The sequence below is a fragment of the Lagopus leucura genome, unplaced genomic scaffold, assembly GCF_019238085.1.
Source record: "Lagopus leucura isolate 7727_CA_CO unplaced genomic scaffold, USGS_WTPT01 Super-Scaffold_100017, whole genome shotgun sequence".
NCBI lineage: Eukaryota > Metazoa > Chordata > Aves > Galliformes > Phasianidae > Lagopus > Lagopus leucura.
This window is the reverse complement of record NW_024962271.1, coordinates 6505207-6524070: the sequence shown is the minus strand read 5'-3', so window position 1 is coordinate 6524070 and position 18864 is coordinate 6505207. Positions and strand designations below refer to the sequence as shown.

Genomic DNA, 18864 nt, shown 5'->3' with positions numbered 1-18864 from the left:
CTTCCATCAGTTCTGAAGAGCTGTTTTCATCCAGCATAGAATCATTCTGCATTTTTACTGATTCATTCAGTATTACCAAACTTAACAAGAACCCAAGAGAACAAAGACTGTATGAACATCCTGTCACGTTTACAGAAGCTGCTGGAATACAGAAAAAATATATTGAAGAATTAATTCACTTTAGATTATTTTACAGGAAGGAGAGCCTTTTTTTTTGCTAAGTAACTACTTAATCCCCCAAAAAAGCAGTACAAACGTATCTCCCGAATTGTCAACTTGTAATTGCTTATAGTTAAATGCTATTATTACCTTTTATGCTGCAAATCACACAATGATGCATACCTTAAGTTTTTCAGTACTTCTCTAAAACATCCTGCAGTAAGACCCTCCTTCACACATTATGATGCCAGCAGCTTAGATACGGCATTGTCACGCCACAGTGAGAATCACATCCTATTACACAGATAACAAGCCATTTGACAACTTATTTAATAAACCAATAATTTTATTTTTAGTGAGCTAAAAGAAAGATGCTGATCTTTGTTATTGGAAAATGTCAGACATTAAATTCTAGTACTTTAACTGTTTATAGTGAGAACTACAAAAGCTTCCCATTATAGCGCTGAAAATTGTTTCTCTCTCTCTTATTTACATCTTTACCTCTCAGTCTTCACTTATGCTGGCCAAGAAGCAACTAACTCAAAGGTTTAATTTCACTTTCGAGTATTATGTCGTCAAACAAGCTGTTTTGTGTGACTATTACTTCCTAAAAGTAGAGAAAAAACATTAATTGCATTGCATTATAGTTTTATACTGTATTGGCAATTCAATACAGATGAGAACCTGGTCTTCTATTAGACAGAATCAGATGTAGAACCTAAGAAGTGCCATGTTTGGTTTTTACATTCATTACATGGTTCACATCTTGTTAAAAATGCAGTCAGTTTATAAGCTGCAACAAAATAAATCCTGTCCACTGTATTTCTCTACTTCGTAAGGCTGCCACTGAGTACTTATCTACGAATAGAAGCTGTTCTGGTTCATTAACACAAAGCTAGCAAGAAATTTCAGTGCAGTGACAGAAATGGCAGATTACCATGTTTTAAGAATCAACACTGATAGTACAGAGAGCTACTAAAACATGTCAACAAATGCAGTAGGCTTTAAGACACTGTTCCTAAAGGCTGCACTTTTGCCATAAGCACAGAGTATAGCACATAGAAGCCCAGTGCTTTCTCTTTCGGAAGGCACGAGGTGCTGAAAGCATGCGTGTGGTGATGCAAGTGCTCCAACTGAAAAAGCCAATAAGTGTCCAAGGAAAAAAAAAAACATTCACAAAGGTTTTATTAAAAAAATTCCCCTTTCACCTCCAACAAGTGAAGCTCAAGTTCTGTACTACTGGGTTATGTTTAGAAAAATGAAAATAGTACAGTAATTTTTGAAGGCTATACATTTTAAAATCCCATAAATCAGCATAAACTTGGACTGTGCAAGCATATATAGCAAGTACTTCAGATGTCATTTATTTGGTCCGTCAGATGTACAGTGTAGTAGTAGTATCTGAGTTTACAAAACATCAAATATAAATAACCAGAAACTGTAACAATACACAAAAAATTTGCTTCTTACATTGACATACCAGGCAGTACGAGCTGAAAAACTTGAGTAAATTAACAGTTTTACAGTAATGTACACAGTGCCAGTTAAAGTTTAAGAACACTGTTAAAACATGGCACTAATTTGCTTTAGTGAATTCTCTCCTTGTTCAGGGTATGAAAAATGTTTAGGACTAGACTAAAAATACTTTTCTTCAAGCAAAAGAAAAATTTAGGTACTTACAAGTCTGGGCATCAAGTGATGACCCTTTACTAAAGCAGAGTAGGTTTTTTTTGTCCTACTGAGTTATACTTATAAGGTATTTACACAAAAATAACATGCTTATTTTCATGACTGTTTAAGTAAATACTTATCTGCAAGTATTTAAAAACTATGTTTCTACTACATTTAATATATGGAATTCAATATGGAAAAACTTCTAGAAGACTCTATTGAGATGACAGCTTTATCATCAAGAGAAACAGACAAAAATTATTTAAGCCAATGGTTTGGTATTTCCTCAGAACAAAAGCCTTACAATTAGTCTAGTTCTGGACATTTTTCACATCCCCAAATAATATGCTGTTGCTGCATTACATGGACTCAATCATTTTGTCAAACAACATCTGCATGTTCAGTCTAATGCTATAATTTCATCTTGCTCTTCTGTCTGCTCCGTACGCACTCTCTTTGTACTGATGCACTCTTTATCTTCTAGTTTTCTCTTGCGGCTCTTATTTTCCGTATCATCAGCATTACTTGAATGGCCTTCATCTTCAGAATCAATTATAAATAGATCATCTTGATCTGGAGCTGCAAAATACGTATTTTTAATTCCCACGGGTACTGTAAGGACAGTCTGCTCTCAAAAGAAAGCGCATACAGAATGCCCCTCACATAACAAATACATCTCGGATCATTCTTTATCCATAATCTCTGTCAACAAATGGCAAGAATCTTTTGAATTTCTCCAAAACCTGTCAAATATGCTAGTCACATGGCTATTCCCTTTTCATTAGAGGTATGGAAAACATTTCAATAACTCAAATATTCCCATATTTTTAGGAATTCCCACATTAGCTAATGCGAATGCATTAGCACAATTTTTTGCATATATGAAGTAGAAGAATTGCATGCTATCTGCTAGAGTCTTTAAGAACCTTTAAACAAACACAAAGCTGTAGTCCAGCCTCACCTCTGGCTAGTGCTTTCAGTAACACTCTCCACTAGAAACCATGCTCTACGGGAGAGAAAACGTACAGAAAGGGTGGAGTGGCAGACTTGAAAGAGCTAATGGATAACAATGGATGGCGTAAAGAAGGGAAACTAGAACCAAACATGAACTTTCAGGACATCTGGTGGACTTCAAGAAGAAACTCATCTTAAAAATTAATTTTGTGCTAGTTTCTAATGCTATCTGGGGCAGAGGGGTTGTTTTGTACTTAATTTGAACCTACATCAGTACTCATAACATTTAATCTTTCATGAAACAAAACACAAGATGCAACTGACTACACACTTCTGTGTCTGAAGTAGGACTCTCTGACAGGTAAATGAACATAATCCAAAAGCTTAGGATGGAGCTACAGATATCACTAAAACACTACAGTGTTTCCAGTACATTAGCTTTTACTGCCTACACATCTTGTCTTTGAGTTCAGCTATTGTGGGCATATTCAAAAGAATACCCTGTATTACAAAAGTCATGGTGGCACTTTTTGGGTAGCAAATACTTCTTTTTTTTTGCCATGCCTTCACTCAGCAGGTGAAAAATAATTCTTAAAAAGCGGATTTAAAAAGACATCTTCTTAAATTAACAGAATAAAATGTGATCAAAGAGACCCACACAGTAACTTTTAATCTGTAGGGAGAAATCAACAAACCTGATTCTTTTTTGTCACACAATAGGGTATATTAACAAATTAACTGTATTTGAATCACCATGCAAATAGTGTGTTTCAGTTGACAATCTCCCTCAAGCACCTCCAAGTTAAATAATGTAATAATATAGTAAGTTGTATTTACTACAAGCCTTTGAAACAGTCTATGCATTTTTACCGCTTAAATATTATATTTATACAGGGGCAATTCGAGTGTCTTTCACTTCATATTGGCAAAGTTAAGTCATAAAATTCAAGTATTTTAATTGGACTGAAAGGCTATTTCACTTTATTTAATATTGACTGCTATTTACCTGTTGATGTTGAAGGTTGTGCTCCGTCATCACTACCATTGGTAATGTTTTTGGATGTTGGTTCTGATGGTTTAGGGCCAACTTTTTCAGGGGTGTCGCCCACAACTTCAAATTCTACATCTTTTTCTAGGTCTTCACTGCAGAAAAAACGTATACAGTTCTGAACAACAGAAACACTGCCTTTTCCACAAACAAAATGTATCATTCAAATTATCAGAGTCCCTCCAACTGGGACAAAGTAAGGAAAATATACTCAAAAGAAGGAAAATCTGTTCATCCCTCCTCTATAATTTGTGCTTTGTCTGTTTGTGAATTTGTTCCCCCGCCAATGCCATGCCATAAAATGCTTAGGAAAGAAAGGAAATCATTACTACCCTAGATTACTTTTCTTCCTCAATCTCAACATTTTCATTTGCACCGAAATTGCAGTGTGTTGATTTACTCCATACAATGAGTGTATTACTTACCCAAAGTTAAATGCACACGAATTATTTCAAAGTGACTTCTCTTTGCATTACCATATCTGAACACAGATAAATGAATTACTACTTCAGCAGGTCTTTATCTGGTTTTACGCAGCTGTTTCTCACCTTTTAGCTGCTCTAAAACCAAATCTAGCTTTGCACAATTCTTATGTTACTTAATGAGCAAACTGTTCAGATAAAATCTTACCAATTACTTTTGTAATAAAATAGAAATTAAGAAATCTAACACACTGAACTATATCCATTTATTAAAAAAAAAAAAAAAACCTTTAATTTCATTATATAAGCAACTAAATGTTTTAGCTTTATTCACAAATTTAAAATTCATAACTGGAAACTCGCTGTGGAATTCTATACATATACACAAAAGTAATTATTTCAGAATTCTTACCTATGAAGCACATTGATTAACAGAGTATAATCCTGGAGGAAATCATCTGCTTGTAGTCGAGTGCCATTTCGAATTCCAAAGTCTGATAATTTCCTGTGGTTATTTGCTAGAAAAATAGCAAAACACAGTGGTGTGTACAGCTATTTACATAAAGACTGTTTTTACTATTAAAAATACGTATTCCAGAAGTTTAACCTATAAAGTGAACATTAATACTTACATCTGAATTGAAAGTAAAAGTTTACATTTAAACCTGAAGTTAAAACTACAGATTTTGAGTTATCTATGTCTCAAGTGTCATGTTCACGTAACTATTATTATGAATAGGAACATCTTCTGGAGATAATATGGGTACTGCAATAGGGCTTACAAGGAACATGAAGATAACACAAATAAGAAAGTGAAAAGGACTACCAACAGGGGAAGATAACTGCTGCATTTTTACAGCTGAATACCCGATTCCCGAGTGGAATCCTGATGCTCCAGGTGAAAGTACTTGATATGGGAAAGCAGAACAGTATACACAGCTAGACAACACCACTAGCTACTCTTAAGCCACTTACATACCTGCAAATCCAGTTCTCTTCAATTATTAATCTACAGGCTGAGCACTAAACCACTTACAATTCCTTGTATTTTAATTTCTTCCCAGTTTTTATCTACTTTTATCTAAAAAGCTTCAGTACACATACCTTCTGTTTCTCCTTCTTCTGAAGAGATAAGAATGGTTCCCTTTCCATCATCTATCTGTACATCTGGTGCTACCATAGCAAATTTTTCTTTCACTATCTGAAAAGATTGATTATATAATCAATATCTGCTTTTATAATGTTCATGAGACAAATAACCTTGAATTACAGTTTTTCCTATCCTGGCCCATGTTCCAGCATTTGCTAAAAGCCTAAACTTTGTTTCTTCTTTCTCATGGGAAAAAAAAAAAAAAAACCAAAAAACCTATCATTTTGTTACCTGAAATCTCAGGATCTAAAAAAATGATGTCTATGACACCTGTGATCTCACCTTTACAAGTTCAGATGATGCGCTGATTTGATTTTTTAAATACTTCTTTCATAAAATGGTAGTTTTAGAAATCAGTTGCTACTACAGAACTGTAATATAGCTACTGAACTATTCAAATGAAATGTTGGTTTTTTTTTCCTGTTAGTTAAGAATAGAAATTTAAAAGCCAAAATACATTCTTTCACAAGATATACAAGGACACACAAGTAAGATGCATACTGGCTAATCTAGCTTTTCTTTCACCTGAGAAAAATACAAAGAGCAGAGCAAATATGACAAAGCTAACATTCAGTCAAAATATATTGAACAAAATCTTTAATAATGTACAGTACTGGAATCAAAGCAAAAGCCATAGCTAATATTCAAGATTTACCTTGTCCTGGAGTGTTAGCACAGTAACTTTGTGTACATTAAGTCTCACAGTCACTTCTGGCTTACTTGCACATACGTAACAGTTAGGATTTGGTGGATCCAAAGCACAAGGAACCAATAGCTTCTTTTTGGGATTTGGCTGCTTGTTCAAAAAAATCTTGAAGACAGACAAGAATGAAACAAGTTATTCTGTAAGTAAAGCACTCATAAAATCTGTTTCCCTACAGATTTGTTCTCTTAAGAATCCCAGGTTGTCTTGTTCCCTAATCCTCTTTGACATGCCTACTAAACAGGAGAAAGTGTGTATTACAGCCAGGCCACAATGACACCTGTGCTGACTAACCAGCTACTGTCAAACAGAGCTGTAACATGAAAATGGTATGTTTCAAGTGCTGTCAGTCTGGTTCTTTCTCTTATCCAGCAGCCAATTTTCATGAAATCAGATGAAACTCCACAATCCTCAAGACTTCCACTTTTCTTTCTGTGGTGGGTGAATGTTCCTAACACATTCAGAATTACTGAAACAAAAAGTGACACGGAGTAAAACTACACACTAATAAAAGAAAGTTAAACATGACTGTTGAATAAATAATGAATAACAAGAAAGAGAAGTGTCTTATTCCCACTTACCGTTCTACACTGATCTATTTTTCCCGATAAAATCTTCAAACCCTCCAACACTATCAGACCAGCTATTATTGCATTAGTAGTAGCTATAGCTGGGATAATATTTCCTGCCATTGCTGCAAAAGAAGCAAGAGTGCATGGATTTTTAACAGCAAACGGAATGTAGAAGTTTAGGTTATTAAATAAAGCATTATATTTTAACTCTTACACTTGATATCAAATCTGCTCTTCATATTCATACTGAAAACATGCATCCTGAGGTTTGCAGCAGAAGTGACAAAATCCATTGCAGAAGGGTCATCCTGACAAGAAGTTAATGGAAAGTGCATTTAAAAATCAGATTACACACTGGAAAAACTTTGCAACATAAAAAAGTCTGTAAAATATTCCATTTCAAAGTATGTATACTTCCTCATCTAAATACTATGTTTAAACAGAGCAGCAGTACTTTAAAAACATGTTTAGAAAATGTATTTAGTATTTTAATACTGCATTAGTGTATTAATAAAATGCCTTTTCATGTTCAAAATAATGTCTAAATAATAAACCTTACAGTGTTTTATGCTTGTTTTCAAACACTGGTATTTCACAAACAACAAGTATTTTCATCAGCTGTTGCAACACTGTTTTTCTGTTTTGGTTGTCACTCCCTCCCAACTGACACACTGCATTTTTTTCTTACGTCAGGTGACAACGGACCACAGGAAGATCACACTGCCTCTGGGACTGAAGAAGAATTCTCTGCTTCTTGTTTTTCTTCTGCAGAACTTGCAATATGCCTCATATCTACTGTCAGAGCTAATTATGTCCAACTCTAGCTACAAACTACTGTGCAAGAACATGTTTTAGAGAAAGCTACAAAGGAAAAATGGAGTGGCATTATTAAAATATTTTCAAAATGAAAATATGGCACCTGCTTCTTAATTTGTGCTTTTCAAAGTTGGTAAATTATTTTACATCACAATACTTAATTGATAAATTCAATGACATATGAAGTACCTAAGGTATGCATTTGTTTACTTACAGCACATGCTTTTAGTGATGTGTCAGCCATTTTTGTCCTTAGCAGCACTACGCTGTAATTAAACTTAATCACTCCAACATTTGTATTAAGAACACAGAATATAAGTTTCTTATCTATGAGGTAAACTAACCTTATCCCATATAAGCTCTGCTCCATCACCTTTCTCAGCCAGGTGAAGTCTCAGGGTTTCAACACTCTTTGAGAATAAGTGTGCATAGCTCTTGACATCGAGAACCTGCTGATCTTTCAAAACTGAGGATTCATTTTGTTGGTCAGATACACTTTTCTCTTCAGGAAAAGAAAAAAATAATACCAGGAATATTTATAAATTCAAAAAAAAAATTCTCTCAAAGAGCTAAGAATTTGCAGATTTAACAAAATTAAATGTTTTCTAAACTGAAGAACAGTACTCTTAAGCTACAGCAGCCCTGACTTTTTTTTTTTAAAGTCTGTGTTTTAAACTGCAACTAACAGCTATACTTTAGGGCATCTACAGATGTGCACACGTTAAAACAAATGTACGTTTTCAGCTTTTAGATAAAATGTATCAATGTGTGCCCTAAGGTCCCCTAGAATAAACTGCCATGTAATTCTGTGAAATAGGAATTTTCCATAGCCAATACTGATCACTCAAAACAAGAATTCCAAAACAGTTTTTAGAAAAAAATGTTTTCTCTATAGGAAAAAAATATCTTCAGGAGTTATGAAGTAGTGTGTTCAGTATCAGTACCCAATTGTGAAAGTGAGAAAACGTACATGTCACAGAGCTGCACTAACAAACAAGAAATGTGACTTACAAGTATGTACCAGGAGAAAGAACAATTACCTTGATTTTGTACTTCAGCCCAATCCAGTGGCACTGGAGGCTTTCTTTTCCTCCACAGCTTATCCATTGTCAGCAAATATCTAATGTCATCTTTGAAAAGCTAGGCAACATTAAAAAAAAAAAAAAAAAAAAAAAAAAGGAAGAAGAGGAAAAGAGATATATTTTATTTTTTCATCTCCTTTGAAACTCAAAAAAACAGCATTAGATTCATGAGTTTTTGCTTTTCTCCTTGATAATATTTCAAACAATACATATAAAACCAAACTCCACAATAAAAAAACTCTCAATGCTTTGTGCAGAAAGTAGACAGTTCTCATTAATTTGGGGGACACCAAAATCAAGAAACAGTCATCCAAACAGTGGGTCCATGTGAAGCTATCACTACAGCCATTTGTATACTAACCCCCTGCAATACTGTTACCTATATGAAAATTAATCTCACGAGGAAAATTACTGCTATGTATCAACACTACATTCTATACTCATTTCCTCTTTTTTTGCAACTACTTAGAAACATAACTCCTAAGAGTTTATGTTTTCTTATACCAGCATCTGATTATATACAGGGCATGAATTATATATTTCTGATCCTCAGACTGGTTGTGATAACGTGCAGTGAAATTTCCACAGAACTCAAGAGATTACCTTCTCATATTACAACAACTCCACTGGGTTGTTTTACAATATGGACAAGCTGCTGAAGTTGTCCATATAGACACAAACAGAATGCCATAAGACAAGCAAATGTTGCAAAAGACCAACACAACAGCAAATTGATCAAGTCATAATACAGCTGCATGACTGATGCTCAATGTTTAGTGTTCAAACTGGATTTTGATCAAACTTTTAAACTTCTCATACACTTCAAATAAAGATGTTTTATTGGGGTAAAAAATGTACCTTGGTAAAAAGCTTAACTGGATCATATCCAGTTGATTTAGCCCACTCCTTAGTTGAAACACGTTTAATCTCACCATCTTCATTTGATGCTCGTGCTCTGGCTTCTGCTTCTGCTGGCTCCCCTATAAATAAAGCATTAACAAAATGTTAGTTAACAGGAAAAAAAAGGAAATCATATCCAAATATTTCCTAGTGTCAATGATCAAAATCATTCAAGCACCATAAAATGGCTTTACTGTTCCTAATAAAAGCTAAATTAGACACAGTGCAACTGTGATTGTTCATTTCTACAACTACAGTTCACTAGTTCAACTCAATGCCATCAAATTCTTTTACTGGCAGAAACAATAAGCAATTGTTTCCTATTTCTTTTTTTCTCACTGTGTTGTGAGTTCATAAATTTCTCACAATCTCCTTTTAGTTGTCTTTTTTCCTGGCTTAAGAGTTTTAGCCTCATTAGAATTTTAAGACAGATTATCAGCTTCCTACCTGTGATCATCCCCATATGATAATATTCTATCCTTTCAGGTGCTTTTCATTTCCATTTTTTTCTCCTAGTCACTTCCAGCAATTGTTATCTTGGCTACTAGTAAGCATCAAGTTGGTATTTTCAGATAACTATTAAAATCTTGACTGCATGCAGAAAATCAACTCAGAAAAATCACCATTTCACATGCAAATTTGGGAATGTTCTCCCTTCCCTTCTCCAATGCATCTTTTTATTTATCTGCACCAATATCTACCCAGCATTTCATTGTCTAGTCATTTTATATTGTGAAACTTTCTTCTACTTTTAATTCTTAACCATCATCCTTATTATTCTGAGGAAGTCTGTTTATTCACATCTGCTGAACAGCACTGGAGACTCCTCTAATCACCATTTATCTCTATCATTTCCACTTCAGGATCTTCATCCTTTTTCCTGCAATACATCTTAGTTTCTTCAGTTTCCTTAAAAAAGAGTGCCACCTGCAGATTCACAATGGAGTACACCAGATATGCCTGTCCACAGTTTTGCCAATGCTTTCAAAGGACCCTAAAGACACATGACACGGTTTCCTTTCCCTTACTTTTCCTCGACATACCATAGAAGGTCCCCTGATTCTTAGCAGCAGTAGAGCAACTGACAGTTTGATCACTACAGAGATGAGGCCACAGCTCAGTCCTCCCTATGATTGCCCTGGAATCCTTCAAGTTAGCAGCAGCATGTTTGCTGCCTTCAAGTACTCCCTCAGCTGTTGCTGTAGATGAGTTTATGTGCCACTCCCTTAAGAGTCTGAAATTTATTAAGGACGCCCCATAGGAACCATTCATTACATGAACGTTATCTGATGTTCAGAGATTCTGAGGCTCTTTTTAAACTCCCTCTCCCTTTTAAGTTCACCACTTAAAAGAATCCAAGAGGAGAAGCAGTAAAGATGCATATTCACCACTGCAGTGACTACGGCCACTGTTCATATAAAAAAATGCAGAATAGCTACAAAAACATCACACTAAACAGGCATCTTTTCTATGCAGATGAACATGGAAGTGTCTCAAACTAGAAGAATTGAGACTTGACCCCTGTTTTCCAGTTTGGCAATCCCTCAGCTAGGAGTGGAAAATGCAGTGTGACTACATACAGCACTCAGTTTTCAGTCCTTGGTTTAGAAAGCAAGTCTCCCACCTGCAGGGAGGGAAGTACTCCATCAAATTCAATACACAGGAAAATACGTTGTCCTGCAAAGACCAGTAATATTTAATTTTCACTTCACTTCTCCGTGCAGATGGGAACGAGAGTTTGCTCCGGAGGGAATAGGAGTCTCTGAATATATATAAACTTACTCACCTAAATCATTTATCACAAATCTGGATGTATGAACTGGAACTTCACAATTACAAAGCATACTGACTGCTCCTCACACCTGCTCTACCCACATTCTTACTGAAGACAACTAATGAATGACAGAGACCTATCCCACACTGTATGAAAAGGTTTTTGCAACAGCTGAAGTAATCATTTCATTAACGTTTTAGCTGCCCATAAGGGCTACAAATCTGACAACTGAAACTTTCAAAATATTGGCATTTTGAAGAGTGTTTTTTGCATGCTGAGCCACACAAAGCTCTCAGTATACACTGTGCATCAAGTTAACTAAAAACAAACTAACAAAAAACAACCAAAACCAAACCCAACGGCACTGAAATCACTGCAGACTTTTAATACATAGTAGTAAGTATGATGCACACAAAGGTGATCTGCTGCTTGCACACCCTAAATTCATGTTGTTCAAGAGCGCTTTAAGTGGAACCCTCTCAGAAGAAAATGGAGCTAAACCATAACTTCAAGAAATGGACAGAAGGAAGTCAATTTCTGACACGTCTCAGTAACAGGGTAAGTACAATCTATATCACACTTACAGGCAGCTTCAGGATCAGCTCTGTCAGGAGAGACTTCTTGATCAGCATCTTCTTCTCCAAACAACTGACTGTACAGCAATTAAGAACAACACAACACCAGATTTTACTCATGTCTTATTGAATACTGAAATATTTGGTAATTGGTAAATGTGCACTTTAGAATTCTTGCTATCAGAGTGCTACTTCATCCACTGCATTTTAAACTGTTGGAATTCATCACATGCAGACTTAACATGGAGCATGCAGAAAACTCAACAGGAAAATGAATTTAGTAAAAGAGATGCATATGACTCCCTCAATAGTTCATCTATCTCCGCAATCCCAGCAAACCTTACTCCGTTTTAAAGTCATTCTGCCCTATTTTCTGTGATAGCAGAACAAGGCGTAAGTACTAACTGACATGCTATCTGTGTATTTTAAAAAACAGGAAAAAGTCAAACAACTGGAGGTTTTTGCTGTTATCTACATTAGTTTTCAACCTGTGTCCTTAATTTCTCAATCTGTAGTTTTAGAAACCAACACAAAGAGAGTGAGTTACAGTCCCCATTTTGAAAGAAAAAAAGGAAAGAAGACTTACTTGAACAAATACTTGGCCCACACAATGCAATGGATAGGTTCTGATGGAGTGTTACGGATTGTGCAGCCTGGAAAAGTCTTCTGAGTTGGTTTAGGATGACATTCATAACACTCTGTCACTCCCTGGTGAAAAGCGAAATATTTACTCATCACACCGTGAGACTACCGACAGAATGCACTACTATCAGATGAGCTGTAACTTTATCTCACAGCACCCAACTCTGTTGTCTAAAATAGCCAATGATTTAAACTTAAAGTGACAGGAGTAGAACACAACTGACCTTCTTAATAACTGTTACTTGACCAAGGTAGCCTGCAGTTCCACTCTCTATAAGAGGAACATCGGCAGCCAGACACATCCTGTTCACATGGTTACGGGCAGCTGCAAAGCAAGAAGTTTTACAGAAATTTGAATAAGTGGAAATAAGTTTGGCTTCTACAAACACAAGCCAGACTCCTACACGCACATTCGTCCTGAATTTGCCTTATTTCACTAACGTTAGCATTACGCCTCTTTCACAAAGCCCATTGTCCAACTGATACAAAATATACTGGTGCTATCAAATACAGCAGACAATTTAACAGTTATGCATTTACACAAAATACAAATCAGTTTCCATAAAGCAGTAACACAGCAGACTTGTTTACTTTCAAAGTACCTGTAACAGTTCTGCCTAAGCTCTCAGTGTTTTAACAGTGCACAAAAGCATTAAACTACAGCTGGCTTAAGAGGATACTTATTTAACTGACACTGCTCAAGAACTAGTAGTAGAACACATCAGAGTTCTGTTCTCATGAACAAGCAACTGCACTTTCACCTTCAATGCAAAATCATAATGAAAACTTCACCTCTGTTATCCAGAGCATTCATAACCAACGTAAACTGGCGGAAGAACTCTACGTTATAGTCAGGGCTACAGAAAAGAAAAACAATATTCAAAATGGTACATCAAAGTTATTGGTTGTTATGTCACAACAGAAACAACACACACAGAAAGGGCAGACTGATGTTCACGTACGGATTACACGCTCTACAGATTTACCAATAGCCCTTAAGCAACCCATTTGTCTTCAGCCCATTTTAAAGCTGGGCAGAAGCATGACCTGTCACTGGAAGGATGCTATTCCAATCGCTGTCACTTTGACAATGAAACAAGCAGGCAAAAAAGTGTCTACACTGCTCTGACGTAATGAGTAAATTGGATGATCTCTGATAATTGACTTCAAAAACCACCAGCTGAGGGTAAGATGTGCACACTGCAATTACCACAGCTCATCGGACTGTTGATATATCATTACAGTGGGAAAGCTCAATTGGTTTTGATTGTACCTGCATACCCTTAGAAGCCAAGATGAGGGACTTGAAAATCCTGACACCTTAGCATCTTCACATTGCATTTTTCTGACTTAAATAAGGCAGCAGCAAAGATGACAGAGAAGCAAGTAAACAGGATTAATGGTTTTATAGTTTTAGGAGAAGGATGCAATGAGCCAATGTTTCAGTGGCTGATCGCAACATCAGAGCTGAAACCTTAACATTAATTGAGAGTGTGACCTTTTGTAAAAACTGGACAAATGCACATTAATAGCTGGGAAATAACTATAATGAAAAGCTACATGATCTTGCACTTCACTGACTTGTTATGGACCATAAGGACTAGATCTTAACTGTTTGGTAACTGAGCAATATTTACACCTGCCTTTCAACCCCAATCATTCCATGATTCTATGCCCTATGCATGACAAAAGTTTTGGATGTTTTAATTTTTTTTTTTTTAAAATCAAGTACTCAACATTCACACTTATTTTCCTCTAATTATCACTCATGACATCAAGAAATTGTACAGCGTAGAATCTCAAGTAGTAATGTTGCTAATAAAGTGAGAATGAGACATAAGCAAATAACTACAGCTACCAGAATTTAATAAAATTCATGCAAAATCCACACTCCCATTCAGTGCAATGCAGTCTCATATTTACAGCTACCTTATTGCGGAAGGTTTGTGAAGTACCTTAAAGCACACCATTGCAGCATTTAAATAACAGTACTTGCAAATCAGAACACGTAATTAGAGCTTAAAAACAAACATACTTCATGATGCTATCATGGTAAGCTATAATATTAGCTTCTGGATAAAACTGTAACACGCTTTCCTTGGCAACCTAGAAATAAAAACAAAACAAAACAAAAACAAAAACAACACTTATTATTTCTTCCTTCTTTCTAAAGAGACTCAGTACCAGTTGAGTACTGAGTAAATTGACTACCTTAGAGATTTTAATACTTTTAAATGAAACTTGGAGACAGCCACAAGCAGCCAACCACCACTTACCTCTCAGCAGCATCAACAAAACTGGGACAGGTTTCTAACAATGTCCACAAAATAACACCAAACGAGTAAAACGTGAGCTTTGACTTTTTCCTCACCTGCGCTTTTGATCTTCCAACATGTTTCTTCTGAAACAAAAACTGCCTGTTGAGATTGCTGACATCAATAGTATCCAAATCAATCTACAGACACACAAAAAGAGCCATTTCACTTCTGCAGAAATAAAAGGAGCAAAGCCATCAAATGTGATGAACTAAATCACAAAAGCTGTACAGACTCCTTCTTGGACCTCCACGCTCGTATTACATTTGCACAACTGTAGAAGCACCACAATCTTCAGGGGTAAATGATCTTCATTTAAACGTTTATTAACAGTGGAACCACACCTCAAATATTGAGAGCTATATGACAACAACCTTCCTTTGGACAATCCCTACTAAAAATGTACATCAATTTTGAGATGCATAGGCAGAACATTTGGTGGAATGTCAATAACTGACTCTTCTATCTCTTGCCGGATGAAGGCTTTAGTGAGCAAGCATTAGGAGCACAGCGGACGCCAGAAATGCCACAGGACTCGGTGGCATCACGCAGGAAAGCCCCTGCCTGCGCTGCCGGGGCAGGAAAGCCGTACGGGAGTGTCCAGCTTCACGTGAATGTGGCTGGCAGGACATGAGGCTGTGCTGTCACCTAACACATACAGCACAAGGCAGGCTTTTACTGCCTGCCACCAGGCAAGGGCGTATGAAAAAATATAAAATTCACCTAGAAAAGAAAATAAATTGAATCACGTGATCAAGATGTTTAAAAACATACACCACAAAATATTCACGCTGCACAACCTTGAAGTACGTCATAACTTTAATTCCCCTCAGAACCATGTTCCTAATTGTTGATGCAGACACAAGAACATCATAATCACAATTTGCCCCACAGGAACTCGGATTTACATCCAACAGTGAGAGGACTGATTCCTACCTGTGCTGTCACCACTCATCACTTACACTCACGTTAAGTCTGCCCGTGTCCCTGACGTGCTTAAACAGGAACAGGGAGGGTGAGCTGACAGCTCTGCTGATCCCGCAGTACCCCCCCAAACTCCCACTGCTAACGCTGTCGCACTCAGCACAGAACACTTTCAGCTCTATGGAGGTACTGCTCAGTGCTGCTCAGTGCTCAGGTTACACACACCAGCCAGGAGGTGCTTTCATTTGCTTTTAATTTCATGACCCAAATTTGAATAAATGTAAAAGTACGTCACGCACTTCCCATGAAGGACTCTCTGCATACAGGATCAAAGATCCAACTTGATGTTATCTGAAGGAAGTATTTATTTAAATATTTAATTGTTTAATTTAAGGATTAAAATTTAACATGCTGAACACTCTACTAGCCAAAGAGTTTTAATTAAATGCTGCATAAAAGCACCAGCTGATACTGAGCGCACAGAAAAAGTAAGATGTTTCAGAAAGGTATGAGGAGGTAGAGGCTGTCAATCTGTATTACCCATTGTGTCCTCCAACTACTCGTGTTCTTGTAACCCCCATCAAAAGGGATATCTGCCCAAAAACACACTTCCACTTCCCTTCCCATATGACAGCCACAAGGCCCGCTTAGTCCAAAGCCATGAAGGTTGGGAACTTCGAGAGAAACTGAGTGCATTCATCTATTGATGTTCAACTGTCTAGAAAGACTTCAGTCCTTTAACTGGAGACTTAACTGACATCAGCTGCAAATGAAAACTGATCTCAAACACTACTGCCAAGACAGAAAAGGTAATGGAAATTTTTCTCCAAAGAGAGTACTTGACACCACTGGACTCCAACCAAAGCTACAATTCAGCTGAGAATGATCTGAATTTGACAGTCCTCAAGCTAAAGCAACTTTACACTGCTCTCACTTTTCAAAGTTAGAAGGAAAGGAACTTCCTAAGAATAAACTTCTGTGTTCTGAATACAGACTTGTATTTAGACATTTTGTTCTACTTTCAACAAAGTATATTTAGTTAAGCTCTGTGTTTCTGAAGTGCTCCTGTTCAGAACTGCTTTTCTATTTTAATATTAATGCTGTGATAAATAGATAAATAATACACAAACAAGTATTCTCAGACGTTTGAGTTCATTGACCTGTAACAATCAAAGGCAATCCCCAATAATACCACAGACACTGACACACAGTTTTTTTCAACTGACATCAAATTGCCCCTTTGCACAATTCTGTTCCTGCTCTCACCTTGTCTTCTGCCTATCCATTCCATATGCTATCAAAATGTTACTCCATTACATAAGACAGTCATATTTTTAAACGAGGATGGCTCTGATCCAACACATACTTAAGGTAATGGAAACCAATCGAGCAGACTCCAAAGACAATTAAAAAAAATATCTAACTAAAGGAAACAACAAGCAGACTCCAATGGGATCTATGCTTAACAACTAACTGCAAAACCAGAAATTACTAAACTGTATGTTATTGAACTGTGAGCGCACAGAAGTGGCAGAATAAGGTAGAAAAGAAAAAAGGAGGCATAGAAAACAGCACAGATATCACGTTTCCACTCTTGTGTTTGTTTCACTCAGACCGTGTTGAAATTTGGTAGGCTCCCACTGGCAAACTCAAATCAAAAGGACAATTTGGATTTACACTTCGGCACGCCTTACAAATCCATTTTAGTGCAAAGCCTGAGCTGTACAAATGAGAAGCAGCTGGGCTGGCAATGCTGAGAGAAGCCACTTCTGATAAGCTTCGCTCAACAGGTCTGAACGCAGGGACAAACTCCTCACGTGCCATAGGAACCGCTCAGAAGCGGCTCCCGGCAAAGCACCGATGAGCACAGACAGCAGAACAGCCCTGAACCCGCACTCCCACGGCCTCTTCACGTGAAGTTCTGAACGCAGATCTCTCAACTTCTCTAAGAGCCGAATAAAGGCACGAGGCCGGGCCGTTTCTCTCCGTCCCGCGCCCCGCGCCACCCTCAGCTGAGTTCCGCCCTTCCTACGCTCGCAGCTTCAGGAAGCAAAAGCGAAACCATCGGCGCGCGGGAAGCTCTCGGGCTTTGCGGCACGGGCGGCTTTACAGCTCAGCGTCTAACAGCATGGCTCTATCAGCGCCCGCTAAGTTCCGCGCCCATTAAGCCGCACGAAGCCAGCCTAGGGGTGGCGGGGCGGCGCATCACCGCTTCCAGCTTGCACCTCCGGCCCCGGGAGAGGCGCGGCCGCCCCTCCGCCGAGCGGTGGCCGGGGAGGGCAGGGCGACCCGAGCTCCGCGGCGAAGAAGGCCCGTTCGGCCGCCACGGCGCTCGCTCCGCCGAGGAAGGCGGGCTCGAGGCCGAGGCGGCTCCCCTTTGTGCGGAGCCCGGCCCCCGGCGGCGAACGCCCGGCCCGGCCGCTTTGGCGGGCGCTCAGTAGTTTGAAAACACGCAGACAATGCGGGCGGGGAGGGGCAGCGCCGCACCACAGCGCCGCGCACAGCGCCCCCATGCCCGCCGCCCGGCGCCCCCGGCCCCGCCCGCCCGCCCTGGCCCCGGCCCCCGCCCGCCCCTCGCCGCGGCGGCCCTCCTCGCGCCGCCGACCCCACACCCGGCCCGGCCCCGGCCCGCACCACGTCGATGTTGCCGAAGCCGGTGAGCACCAGGTCCTTGAGGAGCTCGCAGCCGATGCCTCCGGCCCCCACCACCAAGAGCCGCGCTTGGGCCACGGCCTCCGCCAGCTCGCTGCCCAGGGGGCCGGACGCGGGCGCGGACATGACGGCGGGCGAAAAACAGCGACGGGCGGAAAGAGCGGCGCCGCGCGGCTCTCCTCAGCCGGGCCGCGCTCCGGACAGCGAGCCCGCGCGAGACCAGAGCGGCGGCCGCCCGCCCGTCCCGCAGCCCCCTCTGGCGGCTTGGAGGGCCGCAGCCCGCTGCGGCGAGCGGCACAGGTAGACGGCGGGGGGCGCCGCAGATCGGGAGAGCCGGGAGACTTGCGGGTTCGAGCCCCGCGCCCGCCGTTCCCCGGGGCGGAGCGCCAACGGGACCCGGGAGCGACTCGAGGCGGTACCACGGTCTGGAGACGCGGGGCCTCGCTGAAGGTCCGCCCCGTCTGGCCGCGGCACCCACAGATAAGGCACCCGGCTCCTGGCTGCA

The 18864-nt window shown here is 39.2% G+C and overlaps 1 protein-coding gene across 1 annotated transcript; it reads right to left on the bottom strand.

Moving 5' to 3' along the window:
- Positions 1-1326: 1326 nt before the first annotated feature.
- UBA2 (ubiquitin like modifier activating enzyme 2) lies at positions 1327-18500 on the bottom strand. The gene is made up of 17 exons (XM_042877162.1): positions 18342-18500; positions 14840-14923; positions 14504-14574; positions 13261-13325; positions 12693-12793; positions 12413-12534; positions 11836-11903; positions 9436-9557; positions 8536-8635; positions 7840-7997; positions 6894-6987; positions 6689-6801; positions 6060-6215; positions 5359-5455; positions 4667-4772; positions 3791-3927; positions 1327-2409 (listed from the first exon to the last, which is right to left on the bottom strand). The coding sequence occupies exons 1-17, from the start codon at positions 18483-18485 to the stop codon at positions 2231-2233; spliced, it is 1917 nt and encodes a 638-aa protein (XP_042733096.1). The 5' UTR covers positions 18486-18500; the 3' UTR covers positions 1327-2230.
- Positions 18501-18864: the final 364 nt, after the last annotated feature.

Bases quoted from the DNA above. Each gene is read 5' to 3' on its own strand.
- UBA2 (XM_042877162.1), bottom strand. From the start codon at position 18,485: ATGTCCGCGCCCGCGTCCGGCCCCCTGGGCAGCGAGCTGGCGGAGGCC. The intron at 8,636-9,435 runs GTACATTTTTTA...AATGTTGCCTAG, and splicing joins CAGTTAAGCTTTTTACCAAG to CTTTTCAAAGATGACATTAG. The intron at 7,998-8,535 runs GTAATTGTTCTT...CTTTTCCTGAAG, and splicing joins GGCTGAAGTACAAAATCAAG to AGAAAAGTGTATCTGACCAA.